This window comes from Corvus brachyrhynchos, unplaced genomic scaffold (assembly GCF_000691975.1).
Source record: "Corvus brachyrhynchos isolate BGI_N302 unplaced genomic scaffold, ASM69197v1 scaffold126, whole genome shotgun sequence".
Lineage (NCBI taxonomy): Eukaryota > Metazoa > Chordata > Aves > Passeriformes > Corvidae > Corvus > Corvus brachyrhynchos.
Genome location: NW_008239283.1, coordinates 8,272,024 through 8,297,316, shown reverse-complemented (window position 1 = coordinate 8,297,316; position 25,293 = coordinate 8,272,024). Strand labels below are relative to the sequence as shown.

The window sequence follows — 25,293 nt, the reverse complement described above, 5'->3', positions numbered from 1 at the left end:
GTGATTTGACCAAGTTTGTGGGTTGTGATAACTGTAAAGTCTTCTGCTTCCCACCCTCCTCTGCCCTGCATGTGGTCATAACCTCAGTCTGCCAGCTACACAGCAAGTGTCCGAGCTTGTGGATGGTGTGGGGGCACAGCCCTCTTTGTCTCAGGGAAGTGTAGCAGCTTGCAAGATGCAGTCACTGCAGAATACAAGTAGGAGGTAAAATGCTGCTCTTCAAACTGCAGGTTGTCATTAAACCTTGGGTTCCCTCATGTGCCTGAGGTTAGGAAGCGTGGAGCAGGAAGAAACAGGATCTGGATCTTAAGGGCTTTAGCTTTGTGCAGTAACTGTCCTCTCAGTCTTAAGTGGGAAAGCAGCGAATGTGATGAAACTACCTTAAAAACTACCAGTGCCACCAGTTACCCATTATGTTCTTTCTAATATAATCAGCTTGGTCTTCTATATTAGTTTTCTAGTCTATAGATTTTTTTAAAACTTTAATTGATTGGACTCTAGCTGGTATTTTGTAAAGGGCTTTCTCAATTTTCTGGCTTTCATTTTTAATATTAGAAATGGTTATTTTGACATTCAGTTTTTTGTAGGAAGATTAATTTTTAATGTTCACCCTCTGTACTCTGTTACAAGGCTTCCAAGGGTTGCATTCAATTTGAAAACTTCATCTAGTTTTTCTATCATGCTGGTACTTGAAAAATCCTTTTCTCATGGCATCTCATAGGTTTGGCAAGGTTTCACAGTGTGAAAACCGAACTTGTTTTGTTATTATTGAGTCTGACTTTTTGAATTGCAATATGGATTTTGGATGTCTCAGTGAAGAAGGAATTTCCAGTCAGAGATTTTGCAGTGAAAATGAACTAAACCGTGGAACTTCCACATATTAACAGTGAAGATACTGGTCTAGGATATTCAGCAGATATTTGAATGTATAATAAATTCTGTCATCTTTTTTCAAGTTAAAATTGAGCAAGGAAAAAAATTGAGTCCTGTCTGTTAGGAAAGGTGAGCCCTTTTCCCTCAGATAAACGAGCCTGTGTTCTATGAATACATATATTAGTTTTTTAAAGTTGTAATACAAATAATAAGAGGTGTCATTGAGTATAAGTGTGTTTTTTATTTTCTTTGGTTCATTCACTAGGAATTGAGAAGACTTCTGAAGAAGGAAGACAAGCCCCTTCTGATGATGTTCTATGCCCCATGTAAGTAGCCCAGCATGTCTTGCCACCTCTCTCTCCCTTCTCCACTGAGAGATGTCCAGGTCTGACAAGAAGCATCACCTGTGCTCCACTAATAATACCATCTTGTGCCACCTTTATCATTCAGCTCCTTGTGTTGTTCTGCCTGTTTATCCTCAGTTTTTCCCTGGTTATCCATCACTTGTATCCCAGTCTTGTCTCTTTCTCTTGTGATGATGACTCTCGCTCAAAGTTCTTTTAAGCAGCTGCTTTCTATGATTTTGTTACAGATTTGTGCTGCACAAAACAAACACTGTACGCTGCAGGCAGAGGGAACAGTGCAGTCGTCAGGAGCAGAGCTGTTGTTCCTGCTCCATCCTAGGGGCATCCTGCATGTTCCTACCTGCATTGGCAGGAGTAACTCAAATGCAAGTGGGGTTTCAGGAAGAGAAGAGCACATTGGAGTCACTCCATTTCTTTTGTGACTTTGACCTTGTATTGCTGCTACTTTGTCATTGCATTGGCTGCTTTTTCCTTAATGTTGCAGATTTACAGCTGCCTTTTTGTGTTTCCTGGTGACTGCTGTGTGAGAGGCTTTCCAGCTCTTCTAAGCAAGATAGTGTTGCACTTGAGTTGTTGCTCAGTTCAGGAAGCAGGGAAGCCATGAGAGGGGAATAAATGTGTGACCTAAGCTAGAAAAGCCTCCCAGGACTGCCCTGATAGAGAAATTGATGTTAGGTACCACAAGCAATTTGCTGGCTGATTCTCTTTAAAACTCTGTCCCATGGCAGCATTGTCTAGTGTTTCTCAGTGTATTTTCTCTTGTAATTACTGCCTGAAATACCAGTTTACCTTTTTATTCTCATCCGAGCACTGCCAAGATGGCCAAAATTGCCCAAGACTTAGTTGATGCATCACTGAGACGATGGTTTTTCTTTTAATGAAATCACTTGTGGCTCTGTGCCTCCAGACTGCAGTAGTGTGGTCTTGTGTGGCCTGGCGTGGTGTGTGGCTGTTCCCAGCAGCTGCTGCCTCAGATCAGCAGGAGACGATACGGCTGCTCTGCTGTAAATCGTCCCTTCGGGGAGAGTTGGGCTGCTGCCTGGTGCTTTCACAGTTTACCTGTATCAGGAATTATTGTTTTCCACCACTGGGTCTCTTTCTGAAATGTGCCTTATCTAACCCTTCATTCTCTTTGAACCGTTCCCCCAGAAACCCTCCTCCTTCCAGTTTCTCTTCTTTGAAGTGGCAAAACACCCGCTAGTTTTCAGTGCTGTAATACTTGTGCTGCTTTCCAAACTGCTGTGAAGGAAGTCTACTTGTGAGGTTTTTTTCTTCCTCTCTGATTTCTCAGTTTGTAACTCCCTCATCTTTTATTTAACACATAAGACCTTCTGACTTGGTTGTTGTCCAATTTTTCTTTTCTTGCTCCTCTTACTGGAGACAGAATACATCCAGCAGTTGCATTAAATTTTGGGCTTTGAGCAGCTGAAATTATTGGTTACATACAGGTGTTACTTTTCATAACTGGGAGCAGGAAATCAAGACTGGTCACTGGAAGAAATTCTGCTTTTCGTTACTTTTAAGTGAGGTCTTTGACAAAAAACTGGGAGCAGGAAATCAAGACTGGTCACTGGAGGAAATTCTGCTTTTCGTTACTTGTAAGTGAGTTCTTTGACAAATGAGGACATCAGAGGCTTTATCTGGAAGCTGCCTTATTTCTCTGCTTTGTTAGAAGCAGGGGCTTTAGATTAATTGTGGCAGATTCATAGGAAATGGGCAGGGGGAGATGAAAGCAACTACAGACTTAGATGCAGTTACTTTAATATTTCAGGAATGCTTGGTCTGGGTAAAACAACTCAGAGCAAAGGCTTGCTTTCCTCAGGAGATATTACCTGCCATTTGCAGACTATTCACTGTACTTTCGGACCTATATTAGAAAGTAAGATAGCACTAAAGATGAAATATTAGGTATATTTAAAGGCATTCAGATGTATTTGTAGTTAACTGTCAAAGAAGGCTCCTGCAGGAGACTGTCTGGATTTGGCAACAAGAAGGAGCTGTTTATAAACGTGATTGAAAACAAGGCTTTAAAAATGAAGGTGTTAACTAGTGGAAAGACTAATGTGTATTTAATTAAGTTCCCTCTTTTGGGACAAAATACAAGAAGAAAGAACAGAAGAAAATGGGTTTTTTGAGGTTCCCCTTTTATGCATGTTGAGGGGTATATGTGGCTTGGCAGCATCCTGAACAATATAACCCAGAAATACAAGGACAGGAGAGGATGTACTGAAGTGGGTTTGGGTTTTTTTTGGGTTTGGGTGCAGCAGAGCTGGGAAGAGGAGGATGATAGGGGTGATGGCTGTGTGGAGGAGGCTGCTGTGTGCCTGTGCTCTTGAAGGTACTCCAGGGTGCAGCAAGAGAGCAAAGAGGGGAAGATAGCAAAATCTGATGAAGGAGTTTGGGGCCTGAGGCTCCTGAGCAGAGAAGAAATAGAGGATTCAGAAGATGGTGTCTGTCAACTCACACCTTTTGATGTCTGTCCAGTGGTTTGGATGAAGCTGCAAGACTTCAGTGGGCCTTAAGTGAGTGGTCTGTGCCCACCAAGAAATTGTCATTTTAACCAGCACTAATTTAACAACCTCATTGTCAATTTGAGCAGAGAGATCAAAGGTGGAAGGACCACAGAAACCAGAACTCTCCTTTCTCAGAGTAAAGGATGTTCTTTTCCAGGCATGCTGATATGATCCTAAACAAGTGGCTGCAAAATCTGTTCCTCCTTTCTGGAAGATATTTTCAAAACTCTGTTAACCAGAAGAGAGGTGTTGCCTACTGTCCTGTGGTGGACTGAGTGTTTCCACAATAAGTGTCTGGAGTGCTTGGCTCCAGCTACCTTTCTTTCATGCTGGCTGCACTCCTGCCCCTTCCCATCTGCATGCACGGATTTTACTTGGCAGGGCTGAAAACTGCTGCTTACAAGGTGATTTACTGCTAATCTGCTTAGCCCTGCAGAGCATCATCAGACAGCTCTTAGCACACTCCAACTACACATTGGTGGTCTTCCTCACTTGCCCTTTGTCTTTTCCACAGCAGCACAATATTGTATCTTCCAAGGGCTGTTGCTTCTGAGCTATGTCTGCTCAATTAAGAGAGCACTGTTTAATACTTGATGTCTGTGTAATGTGTTTAGGAAACGCATCTCAAATTAATTTCAATGCCTTGTTAAGCTGGGATGAATCTGAAGTACCTCCCCCTGTCCCTTCAAAGACCAGAAATGCACAGAGCTTTTTGTTTTGAGCTCACAATTAAGACATCTTCTGTTGACTTTGGATATGTGTGTTTCATCTTGTATTCTCCTCTGTTTTTATCTCGGCTCAGCTGAGAGTCTGAGGAATATATATATATACATATATATATTTTATATATATACACTCTCTTCGTACTGGGATGAGAAATGAATATGAAAATGAAGAGCATGAAAAATGTGCAAAAATAGAGGCTTGTATCAAGAAGTAACATCCTTAGAAACTAATAATCTAATAATGATTTAGTGAAGTAGATAAAGAATTTTTGTTTAGATTTTTTGATTTTAAATATTACTTCATATGCTTTGGAACATAGATACTGTAGAAGAGGCTGAATAGAGTTGTTGGCATATTACTCACACAATTTTTTTTTTATCAGGGTGTGGTGTTTGTAAGAGAATGATGCCATCTTATCAGCAAGCAGCAACAGAACTCAAGGGTAAATATGTAAGTGAGACAATGAGATTTATATGACATTTCAAAAATCATTTTAACACTTTCTTTTAAGTATTTAAACCCACAAATATTTATCAAAATTATCAATTTCTAAGCAAGTTGAAATAAAACAGAAATAAATGACTCTGTTCCAGATCTCTTCAGGATTCTCTGTCTTGGTTTTTATTCTGCTAAAACATTGGAGAATGAGATGTCAACTCCCTTGCCCTTTAGAGCCACTGCATTTTTTTCCATAGAGATGCAGGCTCTGACACTATGTAGATTTATGTTTAGCCTCTAATTTGTGGGTTTGTAGACCTTTTGAGCTCATTTTGGTAAAGAAAGAAATGTTTGCCTTAATGGGTTTGATCAGCTTTTTGGCCTGATGTTTCATAGCAAGGTCAGGGATGAATGCCCTTAAAGCAGTTATTAATCCACTTTTTTAGTGAAGAATCACAGTGTTGTGGGAGGGAGAGGCCCCTCCCATAAGCTACTGGTAACCTTCCTAGCCACTCAGCATTAATATAGTCTTACAGTTGAACTGTAGCTCTGTCAAAGTTAGCATTGATGCCACATAGATATGAAAGTAAGTTTTGACTCTAATAAAGTACAGGATTCACAGTAATCTAGTTACCCCTTTGTACCTATAAGGTGTATTGATCTCTGTAAGCAAGTCAAAGGTACTTGTCTAGTCAAGGTTTTATAATGTGCTTAACGTATGATTTATATGATGCCAGTGCACGTAAAGGATGAAGAAATAGGATTGAAGAAATAGGATTGTTGTTTCATGGCTGTAGTAGGATTTGGTCTGATCCTGCCTGTTGGGTCATTCACTGCTGTGTTTACAGGTTTCCTTGTGAGGAAAAGATGAAGCACTGCAGTTCATTGCTAGGGCAGCTCTGGCAATCCCTTCTCATGACCACCTAGTGCTGTCAGATTGCCCAACATTCTCCTAACTGGTTGTTTTCAGAAGTGTTTTCTCTAAGTCCTTGTTTGCTTAGGGCTGAAATGAGTGGGAGTTACTCAGATTTATTTAGGACACGGCACAACCCTTAGAAGATATTTTCAAGAGTGTTTTTGTCTAGCCAGGCAGCACTCTAATGCCTTCTCCCCTCAGAGGAGCACGTGCTGCAGCCTTTGGGAAGGCACTCCTGCCTTGCATGGCAGTACATTGTGGGGTGTGGGGTGAGAGGGATTAGAAATGTAAAGCATCACCTGTAGAGACAGTGCCAAAGAGAAGGCATGCTGCAGAGCACTGTGTCCTCCTGCAGTTATCCCTTCCTCGTCCATGTGCAGCTCATTTTATTAAATTCAGACCAGAGAATTTAAACTCTAGATCTATTCTGGTTTGAGTATTTCCTTCCTCACTTGGAAATCGTTTCTGTAGATCCGGGCTAACCTGCACAGCTGAGTGACAGGACTGGGACACAGTTTTTTGCAGTGGAGTGTTGTAGTGCAGGATCAGTTCAGAGGAAAGTCCAGTTATGCCACTGCCACCCATGTTTTTCACAAAAATCGGTCTGTTTGTCAAAATTTGACCCAATTAGCTTCCTGAGTGGGATGTGTACACAGCTTGCCATTTCTAAAGTTAACTATGCTGTACCCATCATAAATTATTCATGGAGTGCCTTAGAGTGATGCTGACCTCCAGATCAGACTTTGCTGCAAAGTTTATGAGTGGTTTGGATGAGCTGAAGGTTTGGCCTTTTAATCTGACCTGTCATTAGCTGTCAGGATGTGCCAGGCTCAAAAGTGATTATTGCTGTTACATAGCAGGAAAATTAAGTACAGTATTGCCTATTGAAGAGGTCATAAAAGTGAAAAGGTGCACTGTACCTGCTGCTGGTCACTGTGTTCTCTTGGGACTGGCTGTTTCTTGTTCCCGTGCTGTTACTGAGAGGAAGGCAGGGTGGCATTTTTAGTTTATATTGTGGTCGTATCTTACTATTCCGTTCCACCCAGTGATGAAGGAAAAAGTGCTCCAAATCAGAAGTGGGCTTACTTTATCCTTGGCAGGAAAGATTCCTGTGGTTAAAGGGTTGGCTGGGCTCTGGTGAGTGACTGTCTCTGTGGCCCCAGAGCAGGGGGGAAGTGGTTATTAGCAAACCATTCATCATCTCCCTAATGCCCATGGACTTTGTGAGTGTGTCAGAAGGTTCTGCTCAGTAAAGACCAGCTTGAGAATATGCTTAAGTGCTTTTCTCCTTTGGTGCTTGGTTTTTTTTGTTGGTTTGGGTTTGTTTTGTTTTGTTTTGTTTTAATTTTTTTGGTGCTGTGAGGTACGAGTTTTGGAGCAATCCCATCAAGAAAACCGTGAATCAAGGTCGGGGGTCACAGCTGAACAGGAATGGTCAGAAGCTCCAAATTAATGGGCAGCTAGGAAGGATTCAGAGGTGGTTTAGGTTATAGGTAGCTTGTTGGAGAGCAGATAAGTGTTGAAATATTTCAGTGAAATAATTCACTGCAGAGGTGAAAGGGGTAAACTGATCCTTGTTTCTGCAATGGCTATTACAAGAGGTAATGGACTTAAATTGAAGTTGGGGTCATTCAGTCATTTGCTAAAAGCAAATTCGCCAGACGTCTGGCAGGAGGACCCTGGCTTTGGGCACTGGGTGTATTTTGATGGTCTCTGACAGCCTGATATTTCATAATTCTGGATTATTAGCCAGCTAAAGCTGTTACTCGTCATTAAAAATAAATCCTATTGTAATAAGCTTTTTGCTAATTATGCTTCATATGATGTAATGAACGCAAGAATGAATCCAAGTTATTGACTTGTATCAATCACCATTGGATGGACACAGTGAAATTGTCTGAAATGGCCAGGGATGCCCATTTAATTCTTAGGAAATCCTCTGAAAGTTCACAGCAAACATGGAATCTGGTAGGCTGGTGTTATTGGGTTATTAGTTAACAAACCAGGTTCTTGCTTTATAAAGCAACCACTGTTCTCTTGATCCTATTGCATTTACCTCCCTTTAGGTGGTGACATGGAGGATAAGGAAAGGGGAGAATTGAGTCTAGATAATCTCATATGAATTAAGTCAGTCTGGTTCTTTGAAATACAAGGAAAATTCAAAGTGGAAGACTAGGCCAGCAAGTATAAACCTTATTTCTGTATTCTCCTCTGTTCAATTTATCCTTTCTTAGGATAGGGAAGAGAAAACAAAGTATCTTTTTGTGACTTTCCAGCACATTCTTAGAAACGGTTGACCTTCAAATGAGGATTTTCTGCTTTAAGATTTATTTCATGCTGGCTCTGAGCACATTTGGTTGGTCTGTGCAGTTTGCTGCAGTCAGGAACGTGGTATTAAATTCTGATGTGGTATTTCAGCTGGAAGGAGAAAATCCTGTTTTTGGAGAGGGAAGGAGGAGGGGGTTGGATTAAGACCCTGCTGCTAAAATGATTTAAGCTGTCAATGCCATTAAACTAAGTTAATCAGGAAGTGGTATCTCAGCAACTTGCTGGGTCCAGGTTTGACAGCAGAACGACCTCTGTGTGAAGTGCACACCCACAAAAACTTGGAATCAATCCCATCTTCCAATTTTCATGTCAGAAATATTTGGAAGACATTTGGACAGGGCACAGAATAAGTCACGGGGCACAGTACAAGTCACAGGAGCCCTGAACCTGAAGCTCAAGGACTGTTGAGATGGTGGATGTGTTGGGAAAGAGGTGAGGAATGGGGAGGAGAGAGTTTTTGTTTTGCATGCTAGTCTGAAAAGCTACTGTGCTTCTGTGCCTCTCTTTTGAAGACTGTAGGACAAGGTTAATTCTTAACTCTCATTATACCCTACCCTACCCAAGTTAACATATTTAAAGGATATAAAGGCCATGTGCTATTTCCTGAGCTCATGGAAATAGGGCACATTTTATTTTCACATCAAAGTCGTGCTGATTTCCCCTTGCCTTTCAGTAAGTGCATTTTTGAACTGGGATAATGCCAGTGCTTCGTTGGTTGGAGCTTCTGGACATGAGCTGAGATTGAAAATTCATTGCTGAAGTGGAAACTAGAGAGCTGAGGGTGGAACTTCTGCTGTCCTGTTTAATGTTTGGATATGAACTGAGAACTCTTTTTTTTTTTTTTCCTACTTGCAGAGGAAGAAAAAAAAATCTAGTTACACTTGTAGCTAAAAATCCAAATGTGCGAAGAAGAGCACAAGTAGTGCAATTGAAAGAATTCCCTTCAGGTATTTCTGTTAGTGGGTGAATAAAAAGAAACAGAGATGCTTCCAGAGCAAGGAAGAGGTGACATGCTGACTGGTGTGTGTTTTCTCTGGATTAGACTCAAGTATTGTTCTGTTCCCCCTTGCACAAAATCAGAAAAACTTCAGTGCCTTTTACAGAGAGCCCCTTGCTTGACAGCTATATGAATGAAATCAGAATCCGCCAAGACTGAAGTGGGTTTTACTTAAATCTTCAAACAAATGATGTGATGTTCCTGCTGTATTATAAGAATCAGTAAGATTATGCTCTTTTTCCAGGTTCTTGCGGGGATGAATGTTTACTCTGCTGAATTTGAAAGGATAAAGGAAGAATTCAATGTCCGGGGATATCCTACAATCTGCTATTTTGAGTCAGTTATGTTTTGCTACTAATTTAGAAATCATGACTCTTCTATAATTGCATCTTTTTATCTTTTAGGGCAAGGACTGAACCTTGTTTTGTTGCTTTAACAGGAAAGGAAAGTTCCTGTTCAACTTCGAGAACTTTGGTGCTACTGCAGCAGATATAGCAGAGTGGCTGAAAAAGTAAGGCATTCAACTTCATGCACTCCATCTTTTATGTACTCTTCATTATTTACATAATGTAATGCTTTAGGAACAGACATCTCTCTCTCCTTCCCTCTGCTCAGAAGAGCAAACAAAACTACCCCGCTGAGATCAGCTAAACTCGTACGGGGAGATTGACTAGTGTTTGTATTTTAGCATGCATGCCTTGCATTTCACAGTTGCATTTTGGCTGTAATAGGAGACTGACTGTGGACTAAAATAAATGCAGATACACAGATCTCAGCTTTGCTAAAAATGCCGGCTTAAATTTCCAGTAATCTTGGGTGCTTGAACTTAATACCTTGCAAAAGGTTTGACTCCTGTTGTGTTATTAAAAATGTGTATATGAAGTGTGCAGTTCTTGTTGGTTCATCAGCCTTTAGCTGAAACCTTTAAAGTGTCTTTCAGAGACAAACTGAAGATCAAGGCACCCTGGATAGGTAGTCACTTTTACAACATCTGTGTTTGCTGTAATGATGTGAAAGTGTTGAAAGCCCCTTGTTCTACCTAAAGAGAGCTGTTTGCAGTCATAAACATTTTGGGGGCTGAGTGAGCCTGTGGGACTAGCAGTTCAGAGACAGACAGGAAAAGTGTGTGTGTGTATAGCTGCTCTTCAACTGGTGCAAACCCCCCATGGTCAGTGAAGCTGATGGAGCAGCTGGAGAGAGCTGAGATAATCTGGTGATGGAGAAATCCCGTTTGCAGTGCACCCAGGCTCTTGGGCATGGTGTCATCTTTGTAAGCCTCCCATGTTTGCTGCAGTCGTGGGAAAAATACTGAAATGACCCTAATGAAAGGAAACAAACACATGGGAAAGAACAGACTGTTGCAAACTATTGTAATAGTACAGCTTAGCAGAATTGGCTCAGAGTAAGTGTATTTTGCTGAACTAGTGGTGCTGTGCTGGGGACATGCATGTGGTGGCAGGTAGCCCAGGCTCTTCAGCAGCAGTAGCTTCAGGATTTGGAACCCACAAATGAAGTGAGAGGTGCATTCCTGTTAGCATCAGGAGCTACAAACACTGCAAGCAAGTACTGCCCAGTGGCTCAAACAGGAGGAATTCAGCCATAGTCATTAAGCCTCGTGTAGTCAATTAAGCCTTCAAATGTGCATGATCAAGATGGCAACTCCAGCAACTGGAAGGAGATGATCAGCCCTTGGAGCAGGGATAGGGCTTAATCACCTGCACTTTGTTATGCTTTTCAATTCTGCAAGGATGTGGTTATCTCTTGGCTACCATATGTGAAACATTAGCTGTTTGGGGTGGTTTTTTCCCCTGTCTGCCCACATAATATCCAGATAATCCCTGCAATATGCAGTACCTTTATATCAGTGCTGTGACAGCAAGTGAACACAGCTACTGGAGGCAAAGCAGAACAGCTGCAAGCTCTTGCCAATGATAATCTCTGCTAACAAGCCACTGTGGGCTTTGGCTGATACTTCAGCAGTCCAGAGCTAAAGACAGCTGTTCGTCCTCACTTAGTGCATGCTTATTAGTTGCCCAGAAGATGATCTGAGCAGTAGCCTTGTGCCCCAGTTCTGTGTAATAAGTACAAGGTTTGAAGGAAACCACATTAAGTAATTATGTGTACTTATATTTTGCCAGTAATTGATGCTTAAATTATGATAAATCAAATTATTAATAAAACCACATCTAGGGTAAACATGCTACATACATAATATACTGTTCTGAGGAATCTGCAGTACAGGTAGCCAAAATGGTATGGCAAGGGCTTTAGGAAAGCCAAGGAGTGCAATTAGGTAGCTGCAGGGTGTACAGGCTGTGTTTCAGAATAGCATAATATTAAAATATTGAAAGGTTGCTTTGGTACAAAATGTTGCTCTGAGAACCAGGGCATGGCAGTTTCGTGGCAAGGAAAGCCAATGCATTTTTATACAGTGCATGCTGTCATTGTAGAGTCTTGAAAGCAAACCCAGCAGACATTGAGCCATATGCAATGGCCTATTTTGTGTGGACAATAAGTACACTCCTCAGAAAAGCAGCTGTTGTCCCTCTCCCTCTTCTTGTTTTTTTCCCTCTAAATATTACTGGTAAAGTGCTGAAAGTGGTTGATCTTAGGCTCATTTGTGAAGGAGAACATGTTATAACTTAATCAAAGTTAGAGTTACTTAAATCATTGTCCATGCTTTTTCCTCTCAGGACAAGAACTGATAGTTTGGAGGGCTCCAACACCTCTTTTTTTTCCTTTTTACTACTTAATGAATGTGCTTCTTTCTTATGCTGAAAGTGTGCTAATGCATCAGTCTTGCAGATGCTTTACCTTTCTTATCTTTCTAATAGGCACTGGCTACTATGTTAGGGAGTTTCAGATGTTTTCATGAGGTGATAGAGACAAACCATCATACAGCCTTAATGCAGCACAGTAGAGATACTATCTTGTACATACCACTTTTTTGTTAACTCTGGTACACAGCTGTATCAGCCTGAATGGTAGGCAAGCCCACCAGCTTCTTGCTGCCTTCAATAGCTGCTTGGTTTGTCTTGCTGTTTTTATAGATTCCCCTCAGGCCCTTCCTTAGCATCAGCTACTCCGTTAAATCAAGAACTTGTTCTGTGCTCTCAATTGAATTAGCTTTTTATAACTCTTCTAGACTTCTGTCATCCTAGTCAGATGTTGGGTGTGCCTTTTGTCTGGGCTAAATGACATTTTAAATTTTGTTTATTGCTTTCTCCAGGCCTTGAGGTGTTTCTTACCAACTCCTGCGTAGGCTTATTAGCATGCACAACATTTTAAATTAGGCCATTTGAATAAATATCCTGTGCCTTGCTTTACTGATTCCTGACTGAAATAGGTCACACTAGGCCCTCCCAGACACCATGTTCTCCCAGTGCTTTGTAGGCACTGTGTCCATGTTCCTCATGCTCTGCCTACTCAGCCCAGTTCCCAAATCCATTGAGTGTCAGGGTGTTTGCTGGAAAGCCTTCACTCTGCCAGGATACCTGGAGATTGCTCTCTGGGCTGCTTGGCCAGGTGCAGCTCTGACCTTTGCTTTGATGTTTGCTTCTTGGTTTGTTTATTGTAGAAGCAGCAGCAGAGGTGTGCATCACAGTTCTGCATGGATTGCTTAATATTCTTGGATCACACCCATTGCTTACATCAACAGAAGTTGCTGTGTGAATCTGTGTATCTCTACTGCTTTTTTTTATCAAACTAGGCTTTCAGCCTAGAAATGAGTAAGGCAGGATAAATGAGTTATCATCTGTTTGCCATTCCTTGTTCCAGGCAGCTAACACAATAACACATTTTAATAAAAAATAGTAAATCTGCTTTCACCAGAGATGGGGTCACATCCAGACCTATACTTTGCCAAAGAATTTAGGGAATTTTGGGGGGTATTTGGAACTCATTACTGCAACTGACAAGAATAAAATAGCTTCAGAGTCTGGCTCCCAATGTTTGTATGTTTGGGTGTCTTTTTTGTGAACATTGCTTTAATAAATAAAATGTCAATTAGCATAGTTTAGTTCACAGCTGCCAAATTCTCTTTTTAATGTACATTAATGAAAGCCAAAACCAATTGTTTATTGGGATGACGAGCTCCAGAGGAGCTTAGGTTCAGTTTCCAGACCTGCCACTGTGTCTTTGAGCAGTCTCTGTGGCTCTGACCCATCAAAGACAATTGAACTCATGTGCAATCATAGTGAAGCTGGTAGAACACATCACTTGCCTTTTGGGTTAAGCATGCAGCTGAGTAGCTTTGCTGAGTTAGGCCTACAAGCCCACTGCAGAGTGAGGGCATAACAATGCTTCCCTGGTTCACAAGAGTTGTTCAGGGTAAAACCATGTATTCCTGGGGAAATGGTGTGTGTAGGTGGCTCATGGTCCCAACACTACTCCTCCTTTCTCTGTTGGCCCTAATCATGCTGTCAGTATCCAAGGTGACGGGTTAAATTGGCTGTTTCTGCTCACTGCTTTTTTCTTTCATTTGCAATGACTCCTGTGAACTACAAAGTGGGAATGCTGTGAGAAGGGGAGCATCCTGCTGAGGAGGGTAAAAGAGTAGTAGAAAATGCATTTGATTTCTATAATGTAATAACCAAGCAGTCTGGTTATCTCCTCGCTCCATCCCCTTCCATTGCTGATCTGTCCTCAGGAGCTTCTTGCAGATTTTTTTATTCCTCCTCCAGTTTTATCTGTGTTTCAGTGCCTTTGAGTTCTGGATGAGTACAATTATGGAAGCTTCATAGGTTTGTGAACCTTATGAACCCCTGTTCAGTAACTCCTGTTCAGTAGGGTTGGTGTGTCAGACATGTATGAACATCTGCACAAAGTGGTTCCTTACACTGGTTTGACTTTGCAAGATGGCTGCTTAGCACCAGAGAGCTGCCTTTAAGCTGTGTCTGTTTGTCTTGTAGCCCACAGGCACCTCAGCCACAGGCTCCAGAGACTCCCTGGGCAGATGAAGAAAATGTAGTTTATCACCTGACCGATGAGGACTTCGACAAGTTTATAAAAGATCATTCATCTGTGCTAGTGATGTTCCATGCACCATGTGAGTTTGTTTTCTCTTCTGTACTCTGAGCCAAATGCTTGCTAACAAAATCAGTGATGTTTTTCTGTGGAAGTTTCACTGAACCATGAACTCAAAAGTCCAGGCCTTTCTTGTTTGTGATGATTGTTAAATACACAAGGCATGAAATGTTTGTGAAGTTGGTGACTTCACATTTAGGATGGAGATGTGCTTCTGGAAGAGGGACACTTTGTAGGCTGAGTCAAAACACAATTGAGTGTAATGATGCTTAAATAGTCTGAGTACTCATCACTCTACAGCATGATTCCTCATTTTCAACTTCTCTTCAGTATTGTTTGCTTTCAAAGCAGAACTCTGGTTGAGTAAACAACTCAACTTGAGAACCATGAGCTCCTGGGTTCTTGTCCATGGCTGCTGATATGTCATTTTGAGCATTTTCACTCCTCTGCCACAGTTTCTCTGGCAATGTAAGGGATGATTGTCATTATATATTGTGCTGAACTATGCCAAAAGTAGACCTAAGTTAGAAAGTCCTCAGGACTTTTGTTAACTAATGCAGAGTAGGTGGTGATACTACTTACTGTTCTGCTGAGAATGCATTGAACTGATCTTTTTCATGACTTGAAGTTTTAGCTTGAGCAGTAAAATGCAGTGGGTTGACTTCAGGAAGCTGTTCCAGCCACGCTGCCCTCTCGTATGCTGTTGGGTGGAAGAGTGCATTAACCTCTGTTCACTGTGGATGTAACTTGTTTCAGCTACACAGCTGGTTCTTCCAATTGTTTTTGTCTGTGATGGACAGTTCAAGCTTGAATCTGCTATGCTGGATGACACACAGCTTCTCTCTCCTCTTGCTGCTGTGCTGGCAGTACTACTTGGGTGAGATGTTCATTTTCAAGGGCATAGATTTAAAGGTTAGGGCTCTGGAGGCAGACTGGGTGCTCACAGCTGAGGGTCTTGGCACAGAGGCTGAAATCCTGCTTCCCTTTATGCCAGCAGGAGTTAGCTCTAAAATGCCTTTTTTTGAAGGTCTGCTCATAAGACTCATTTGAAAAACGTACCATAATGAATTTCCTCTGCCTGATGAAGTGTCTAAGAATTTGGTCCACTGAAGCAGGGGACTGACTGCTGTTTTGTTGCTGTGTTCCCTGGATTATTTGTACTAATGAAAGTGGGACCGGAGATGAACTCCTGCTCTGAAACCCCAAACACAAGTAGCAGAACTGATGAGGCCTGGTTTGCTCAGGAGTTATCCTTCGTTACCCAAATCCTTCCTTCCCCAGATTTCCCTGCACCCCGGTGTGCCAGTGACAGCACGGGCTGCTGCTCCTCGGCAGCTGTGCGCTTGCTGAGCAGCTGCTGCCAAGCACAAATGTAACTCCTAAATTCCCTCCTCTCCCTCTCTCTGCACAATGGCATGGGATAAGCATCCCTTCTCTTTAGCCCTGGATCTCAGCATGTTTAGAGATCTACTAGTATTTTAAAGCTTTGCCTTTTTTTGAGTTTGTAAATGGGCAAAGGAGTCCAGTCATGTATTCAGGAGGAGGAAGAGGGGGAAGAAATCAACAGCTGGCCCTGCAAAACTTAATCCTTTAGGAAGCCAGATTAAAAATAGATGAATACATACAATTACAATCAAATTTTATAGTAAGTTCAAGTTAGTTTTAAATCTCAGTAGGATTCTGTTGAGTTTTTAGTGGTTTTTTAGTATTTTCAAGAACACAGGTAACACAATTTTAGGGATAACAATATTGCGTGACCTGTTTTGAGAGGAGGGGTGCTTCCAGACAGGTATATTTTGTACTAAGGAGCATTCTGCACTAAGGTACAGCAGTACTTTGGAAAATGCTGTTTTAAAAGTAAATCAAATGCCTTAACTGGGCTGTTGCAATCTTCTGATAACACTTTCCAGCTGCTCAGAATTGGGATAAAGAGTGTTCTTTGCCAGAACAACTGCATTTTAAATGCAACTCGAATATTTGGGGCATTTTATTTACATTCAGATGGTAATGGTAATTCTGCCTACATGCAGAATCCAGCTTGTACATGTGTAAAAGATCTGTGTTTGTAAGAATCCTCTCTGGGCATCCTCAGCAGAGTATAAGGCTTGCAAACTAATTAATGACAGACAACTATCATAAACAGTTATCTCCATGATTAAAAGCTCTTCTCTTAGCACTTCTTAAATGTGCTAATGGTGTCACCTTACGAATATTAGGAGATAAATTTTTCCAGTAAAAGAAGTGGTAAAACCAGTGAATGTCTTACTTGTTTTGACCTTGGTAGCTCAGGCTGAGGAAGTTTTTTCCTAAAAATTATGTATTAATAAAAAAAAATGTCAAAACATCTATAAAATAGGCTCATAACACAGGATATACTTCTAAGTAACTAAGAATAATCAAGGGGATTTCAACACTGGCCTGGAATTAGCAAGTACTTAAACTCCTGTGTCACCGTGCAACACACACGTGACTTGGAGTTTTTCTGGCACACTGTTATGGTTTAGCCTCAGCCACAGCTCAGCCCCACACAGCTGCTCCCTCCGATTGGGATGGGGGAGAGAATTTGAAAGGTAAAGCCAAGAAAATTCGTGGGTTTGTGAGATAAAGGTGGTTTAATAAGAAAACCAAAAGCTATGTACAGGCAAACCAAAACAAGGAATTTGTTCACCACTTTGCTTTTACTGGCAGGTGTTCAACCATTCCGAGAAAAGCAGAGTTTTGTCACACATAATGGTGACTTGGGAAGACAAACTCCATTACTCCAAATGTCCCCCCTCTCCCTCTTCCCCAAGTTCTGTATGCTGAGCATGACACCATGTGGTCTGGGATATCCCTGTGGTCATTTGGGGTCAGCTGTCCTGGCTGTGTCCCCTGACATCTTCTTGTACACCCCCAGCCTCTTCACTGGTGGGTTGGGGTGAGGAGCAGAAAAAGTCTGGATTCTGTAAGCACTGCTCATCAATAGCTAAAACATCCCTGAATTATCAACACTGTTCCCAGAACAAATCCAACTCATGGCTTAATACCAGCTACTGTGAAGAAAATGAACTCTATCCCAGCCCAAATCGTCACACACACACACACACACACGAGGAGCTGTTTTAGTAGAGGAGAATTATTTCAGTGATGCTTTAATTGCCTATTCAGGTGGCCAGTGCATTAACAGAGTGCAGTATGAAAAGATGGAAAAGTGGGGAATTGGCAGTGTTTTATCTGCTCCCCTGCCCCCAGTGCTGAAGATACAGCTGAACCAAACACATCCCAGGTAAATACCTGTGAACTGCACCATTAGGCACTGTGATGGATGTGGCCAATTGGGTCTCCGTGCCTGTGGCTACTAATGATCATCCCTGAGGACCACACTGTAATTATTTACAATCAGTTGCACTTACTAGCCTAGTCAAAGGCATGGCAGCATTTTAAGTGCTGCTTGGCATAACTAAGTTCAAGGAGAGCAGCCTAGTGTGTTTTAAACACATCAGGAAGGTCTGGAGCATGCAGCTTGCACCTCTTGGGATTAGAGACACCATACCTTTTGTGCAGTAGTTTATCACAACCATTAAACAGAAGATGTGCTGCTTCAGGTCATGTGGGTGAGTGTGGGTGGGCAGGATGAGTTCATCCTGCTTTTGTTTCACAGGTCACTGGGGACAGAGCAGGATTTTTAACCTGCTGAAACTCCTTTGTAAAGCCCTTAAGAGGATGTTCAATAAATCTGAATATTTAGCATAGGTAAATAGTGACCTAGCCAGTCAGGCTCTGAAGGCACTCTCCTCCCCAGCCATCTGTGAAGGGTGTGCACTGTTGTGCTCCTTACTTAAGCATTTTGCTGAAATTTCGTAAATCATGTTATCCTGGATATATTCAGACTGGAGTCTTGCAGACATCTGAAGTGTTTTTTCAATCTGTTGTTGTACCCAAAACCTGAATTCTCCTGCACTGTACAAAAGAACAAAGAAAGGCCCCTCCTTCCCAAAGGATTTGGAGTTTTTACTTGGATTGATCGTATTTGGTAACATGAGATAGCAGAGTTGTGTTAGCAGGCCTATTTCTGAGGCTACAACAAAGGATTTATTGCACCAACCAGAGTTATTTCTGTACTATAACATAACTAAAGGCAGCCTTGTTGCTTATGATAGGCTTCTGCTAGCAATGAGAATAAAGAGTCCATGTCTGTGTGTGCTTCTTGATATCTGTGCCTACAGCTGATTGATTTATTTAGATGCCCAAGATGACAGCTGGGTTCTGAATGTCTCTAAATATGGGTTATGCTGCCAGTCAAGTGTTGTTAAATGCTTTAGTGTCATGGGTATTCACTGGGACTTAAAATGCTCCGGAGTCACTTGAACACAAAAAAAAGCCCTGTTTGTGTTTTCAGTTTCCTCATCAAACTGTTTGCTGAGTCCAATGCAATTTTTAAAATAATTCTGCCCAAAATGTTTGCCAAATTAGTGAGGGTTGCAGTCTTTCTGACTCTGTTTTGTCAAAAGAATAAACCTCCTACACATTTGTCCTTTCTACATTTTTCTCAGCATTTTTCTCCAAGTCACATCTCAGTCACAAAATAAACCCAACTAAGTCACTGTTAAGTCAATTCAAATGCCACTGAAAGGTGTTTGAAGTCCAGGATTGAAATTCAAGTCAACTCAGAAATGGTTTCTAGCAGTGTCTGCTGTTCATGCACAGGAGTTACTTTTCATTATGTTTTGTTAACACAAGAGACACTGCTAACATTTTAACTGTGTCTCATTCACAAGAGACACATGCTAACATTAAAGCATACCTGTTCTTGCAGCCTAATGCAGAATAATGTCCTGGTGCCACTATGAGCTGTAGCCTCCCCGTGTACCTTCAGCAAGCACGGATCTGAGGAGTCTCTGATGCTGATTGGTGGTTGTAGTCACCCCTGATATTTGCTTGGGGCTTCTTTACCCTCTCTCATACCCCATCAACCAGACCAAAGTTTGTGGTCTGGTACTGATGCTAGAGGTAACAAACAGAGGAGAAAAAAGTGCTTTGGCTGTACTGTTAATGTGAGTGTGCATTTGCTTTTTAAAGGATTAAACTATTAAAATGTTTTTCCTGCAACATTTCTTCCTTGTATGTGAGCTTAAGTTCAGGTTAAACCTGTGCTCTTCCCAGTCCCCTTCATAGGGTTCCTTCAGAGACCATATAAGCTGATTGCAGGAGGTAAGGTTAGAAAAAATGTCCATATCCTTAGTAGGACATCGGAGCCATTGTGGTTTTTCCTCCAGTGATAAAGAGGGAAAACAGGGAAAATGCAACCTAACAGACCTTTGCTTGCTTCCTCCCAGTGGAAGGGAGTGCAAAAATAAATCTTGAAATGATAAAATGCACCACAGTTTTCATGTGTTGTTGAAATGTCCGTGAAATTCCTTTCCTGTCCTCGGATATTTTCTCTCCCTTTATAAACCAACCCAATAAATTATGCAGTTGCTGCTTTCCAAAGTCATCTATTCATCTGTTCAGGTTTTTAATTGCACAGGGAGCGGTTTTATAAATTTGGCTTTGAAAAACAGCTTTTCACACCCTTCACTCCTTCCCTCCTCCCTGGGTGCATTAAAACCCAAGGCTTTAAGCGACTTTGTGAACTCATTATTAAGAATCCCAACCAATTAGCCCAGTACAAGAAGAAGGCCTCAGCTTCTAACCAAGTAGTAAACTTGGATCTCTCACAGCCAGTGCACCATCACTGGTTTCAGTGGCCTTGTTTTTGTTTCTTACTGCTGCACATGGTGAAATTGGGATGTAGGAATCCATTGCTCGCTTTAAATATGAAGTAAAGTGAATCCAAAATGTGTGCACAAAATCAAATCTATTTTTTTTCAAACCATGTTTTACAACTATAAATAAATATGTCTCCCTTTCAGACCCCCACTGGTTTGTTTTGAAAGCAAGCTATGATGCTGTGAGCTCTAATTGGGATGTCTGTTGGCAGCATCAACTGAAAGGCCACAAGTTGAAAAGGCTGAGGAATAATCTACTCTGCAGCCTGAAAAAAATTGCCTTTCTAGCACAGGTCAGCAGCAGCCCAACATTGGCAGCCTGTGATAAATAAGGAAATTAAATTATTTGTAAATAAATAAAGTTTTTCCATGCTAATTCATGATTCAATCAAAGATTTTTTTTTTTAATGTCAACCAACGCAGTTGTTCCAGTAGAGGTTAAAGGCTTGTGGGTTTTCCAAACATCCAGCAGCAATAAACATGGATGGAAACATCCTTTAATTTTTTTTTGTCCCTGTCATATATGACATACGTGATTTTTAAAATAAAATGTTGTGTTCAGTGGCTACATAGAGAGCCTTTGGCATCTGCCTTCAGATGTAGAGCCTCTGGGATAAAGGCAAACAACAGGTAGCTGGGAAGCTGGTTTTGGTGAACCTGTGCAGGTCTGGATTACTGGAAGTTTGTAGTGTGTAAGGCAGGTTGTGCATTTGGAATCTGGTCAGATGCCATATCCCTGTGGTACAGCTATATACTAGTCCATAGGAAGATACACAAGGGGACGTTTATCTTGGGTGCTTGCTGTGGGCTCAGTCCTGTTCATACCAGACCCTGTGAAAATGTTCTCCTTGTTTCAGAGTAATTATAGAAAGCTTTGAACAAGTCAAACTTTCTGGACTGTTATGTGGGTCACAGGCAGTGCCTATCTCTGGTGGGTTTTTTGGTGGAGCAATGCAGATGTCAGGATGGGCTGTTGCACTGCCTTCATCACCAAAAACTGAATTGTTGTGCAAGGGCACTCGGATGATGAGTGTTGCTGTTTAAGAGTCTGGACAGATTGTTGAAGAGAAAAGATTTGCTTCAGTTTTAGAAGCATGTTTCCTGACTCTCTGCGTCCCATAGGCTCCTAATTTTAATGTTGCCTTAGTGTGTTTTTAATGGGATGTATAATAAAATGCTCCTGTACAGGCATAAATTGTGCCAACTTTCTGTGCATTGTACATATGTACTTCTCAGCTGAACATTCCTGAAGGCTTCTGGAGCAGATACATTCTTCATGTGAACCAGCTAGAAGTGGGTACATTCTTAGCTTCAGAATCTGCTTCCAGAGGTGAGCAAGTCCTGACTGTTGATTTCAGAGAGAGGAGGTTTGGGTTCTTCTTAGACTGGGTTCTTCATTATGTAACAGCGTGGAAGTCTACAACAAGATGTTGCTCAATACTACATATATTTGAATATCACCAAAAATCTTAGGGGGTGTGAACAGTTCAGCACAGTGACCTGCCAGAGCAGTGACCTGTAATTAAACTAATTACAGAAATTATTTTCAGGGAGATTTAATCACACATCAAAGCAGAAGTTCTTGGAAAGGCAACAAACCAGGAAAATGAAGAACCTGACATGGATTTTTCCTTTAATGACAATACCACTCATGTTTCTCAAGGATCTAAAAAGTCAGTATGGGTTTTTAGTGGTACTTAATATAAATAGGCATGTGAAGAGTATAAAAATCCTAATAACTAGCTTGTGCAGTATAACTTGATAGGATACCTAATGAAAGGGGCGAACACAGTAACGACTGATTCCACTGTCTCTTTTCTGTTGGTCTTTTGATACTGGCACACACAGTTCGTATGGGATTATTGTCTTTTTGAAGCAGCTTGTGCTCTTTGAGCAGGGTATGGTCATAAAAAAGGATGATCTGATGATAAGAGCGATGGCCTTGGCCTGGAGATGTAAAAGTTCAGTTCTTTGCCTTGCTTTGATTTGTACAGTCACGACCCAAGTCACTAAATATTTGTCTCAGTTTCCAACCTGTGAAGTGGAGATAACATTTCACCTTGCATGGGAGTTTTATCTAGCAAGCCATGGCCAGACTGCAAGCTGCTCCAGTATTGCAGGAATTGAGATATGGCAGGCATATGAGCACTGCAAAGTCTTGATTAACATGGAGGAAGTAGGATTCTGCCTTTGGTGTTCCCTGGCTTGTGGCAGACAGCAGTTTTTTGTCCCCCAAGTTTAGGAAACTCCATCTGCTGCTGGGTGAGCACAGAGCTCAGACAAGATTATCGCAGCTTGAGCTGATGACTCACAGCCTGGTTACAGCTCATGCCGGGACTAAATGGGAGGAGCCTTGACTTGCTCTGGTTGAGCTTCACAACAGGAAGAGTGACAAACTTGGGGTATTTTGGGCTGCTCTACCTTTGGGCTGGATCTTGACTTGCTCCATGGCATGATGCTGTTCGGGGGACACAGCATGTACATTGTATAACTTACTTGGTAGCAGTTGTGGGTATTGAGAGCAGAATGTAGGGTATAGGTAAAGGAAGAAGGAAAGGAGACAAAATGTAGATATTGGTGGTTGTGAAATTTGGGAGGTTTGCTTAAAATGCATTGCTGTATGCTCGCCTCCAATTAGGAGCAATTAGTTTCTCTATTAAAGAAGACATTTGCAAAGGCTATTTCAATCAGAAAAAAAGCTTCATGTGAATGTGTGGCAGGTGGTGTGAAGGGAACATTAGTTTCTTCAGGGATTTGCTGCCTCATTTCTCACATTACTATTGCCTTCCCTCTCTCCTAACGAGTCCTTACCAACTGACTCAGCCTGTAGCTGCTGGAGCACTAAGGAGCAGCTGAGGTGACAGCTGAAGAGGGACTGGCCCCATTCTCTGGGTATTTGCTGTCAGTTATTTAGGTGTTCAGAGGGGTCTTTCAGAGGACTTAAGTAATTTTAGGTGTTAAAAATCCACATTTGAGTGTGTGAATTGGGTAACTGTCATCCTGGCAAGCTTGACCCCAGTGTACATGTAAGCCCTTAATGCTCTTGTGATGAGTTCTGATAGGAGTGAAGCATAACTTATTTTTATAGATTTACTTTGCTTGCCTCTAATGATGGGTTAACAGTAGGAATTAGCTTTAAGAATTAAACTGCAGGTTTATTTTTTCTGAAATAAATTAGTTTCCTCACTTGGATAAGCTCAATATACTGTGCAGGGCTCTCATTTGGAAAGTGCCTTACAGTATCTCTGCTACTTGAATCCTTACCAGTAGAGTTTTCACTGTCAAGTTTATCTTCCTAAATACTTTATGGCTTCAACTTTTATTCCATGAAAGGTAGAGAACTGACGTAAAGGGCAAATAGTGAACAGAGAAACCTAGAGTGAAAGATTGCTTGCCTGCCTGTCTGCTCCTTGTGCCCTTTCAGATGGTGAGTTGGCAGGTGATGCCATTTTTCTGAGTTACTAATACATTAATCCATTGCCTGGACACTGAGGCATTGTGCTGATGGTGGAGCTGTGTCTTCTGGAGTTGTGACTGCTTGTGGTTGGCAACTGTGCCGGCAGGCTTCTCCTAAATAGGTGAATAGGTCTCAGCTGGTAGCCACTTCTGCTGTGATTTTGGACAAAAAATGTGCATTCTGCACAGTATCTCTTCTTGACACTTGACTTTTCCAGACATCTTCACAGTAACAGTCAGTGCTACCGTTCCTTTTAACCTCCCTGCCCCCTAAGCTTGAGTTCTTTGGCATGTACCTTTTTAGGAAGATCTCATTGCGTTGCATCCATTTTGCTGATGTCTTACACAGATTGCATCCTAGGAAATAATTCTCAGGTTATGCTGTTTTTGTGAGCTGAACATTCAAAGCTCTTTCATCTAACCCGTGTTCTTTGGCATTTTCATTGCTAAATCCAAAGCATAAAGTTTTCCATAGTGGGGTAAGAGTGTGAGGGAAAGCAGTGCAGCTTCTCTTCCCTCCTCAAGGTAAAATGTTGTTGTTCACCTGGCAATGGAGAAAGGGGGGAGTCTTTTTTAGATGTGGAATAATTCTGGCTTAATTGAGAAGGAAACTTTCTGGTGGTATTTTCATAAACTCTCAACAGTTTCACCTTAAGGCAACCATGCTGTTGTCTCACATTTCAGGAGGGGAAGATTAATTTTCAACACCTACTCAGGGCCATGTTCCTCAGAGCTGGTGTAGGAAGTGTAATTCATATCTTCCAATACCAGCTGATTCACCTTCCTTCATTTCTTTTCCCTCCCAAGAGGGATGGCAGGAGGCACTATCATCTCCCAACACTGATTTCTATCAGTTGCACCACAGTCTTGAGTAAGAGGGTATATCCATGCAGTTTTGGTATATACATGCAATGTAATCTCCAGCAGCTGGAAGCTGAAACCACCTTTGGAATGAAAATAAGGAACCATGTGATTCTTGGTTTTAGTTTATTTTACGTAAAAATGATGATTAGGTTAAAGGTTGTTCCTGGATGCATGCTGGAGTCTGTGCTGTGCAGATGGGGTGTATTTTTTCAAAGGCTGCTGTCAGGAGTCCAGCTCAGCCACGGCCCCCTGTGAGCTCAGAAGCTGAGAGTGCACACTGAGGGCAAGATAGAGCAGAAATCTCTCTCCTTGCTTGATTCTCAGGAATCCCTGGGAGGCAGCAGCCTGTGGCTGAGGTTAGTCTTGGAGAATATTCACCCTTTACCCTGAGCCTGAGTCAGAAGAAGATATGCTCCAGTGTGACCAGAAATGAAGGCGAAAGTGTGTGTTGTGCAGTTCACCAGAGCTGCTGTCTTTTAAATCCCATGGAGGCGGCCTGCAGGACCCGCTCCGTGTTTGTCCCCCGTGTGCTGAGCCCTCCCCTGCCAAGGGCCATTGCTGGCTAAAGGTGGCCCTTCTGCCAGAGCTGTGAACACAACACAGATACAGACAGGTTTCCCAGAGGACACGTATAGTTAAGCTCTCTTCTCAGTTTGGTCTGATTCATGTAATGCATCTGACTGTCTTTTTCAAAAACAAGTAAATAGTTTTAACTCATACTACAACTGTCTAAAACTGTTATGACTCTTCTGAGCAGTTTCAGTGATGCTGGGAGGGAATAAATTACGCCACCATAGAAAAGACAAGATGGTGTCTGGGTTTGGGTCACTACCACCTCAGCAAGTCATACAGACAGGAAGAGGAGTGACCAATTTGTAAAGATTTTGTGCCCCACCTTCACACTGAAGGGCTCCTGGAAGCAGGCAGAGACTTTCCTCTGTGTGCCCATGCTGGGACTGGATTTGCACAGCTCCTTGCACGCACAGATTGCTGCAGTCTGAGTTTGTGGTAATGGCAGTGAGATGGTGATAACGGCGGGGCCGAG

At 41.9% G+C, this 25,293-nt stretch overlaps 1 protein-coding gene across 1 annotated transcript in view; it reads left to right on the top strand.

The window, feature by feature from the left end:
• Positions 1 to 25,293, top strand: part of PDIA5 (protein disulfide isomerase family A member 5) — an 88,929-nt gene that overhangs the window by 24,091 nt on the left and 39,545 nt on the right. The window contains exons 6-10 of the mRNA XM_017740244.1: positions 1,139 to 1,199; positions 4,860 to 4,927; positions 9,401 to 9,492; positions 9,596 to 9,667; positions 14,067 to 14,203. Of these exons, the coding sequence (XP_017595733.1) occupies positions 1,139 to 1,199; positions 4,860 to 4,927; positions 9,401 to 9,492; positions 9,596 to 9,667; positions 14,067 to 14,203 (430 nt within the window). The remainder of the gene's footprint in view (positions 1 to 1,138; positions 1,200 to 4,859; positions 4,928 to 9,400; positions 9,493 to 9,595; positions 9,668 to 14,066; positions 14,204 to 25,293) is intronic.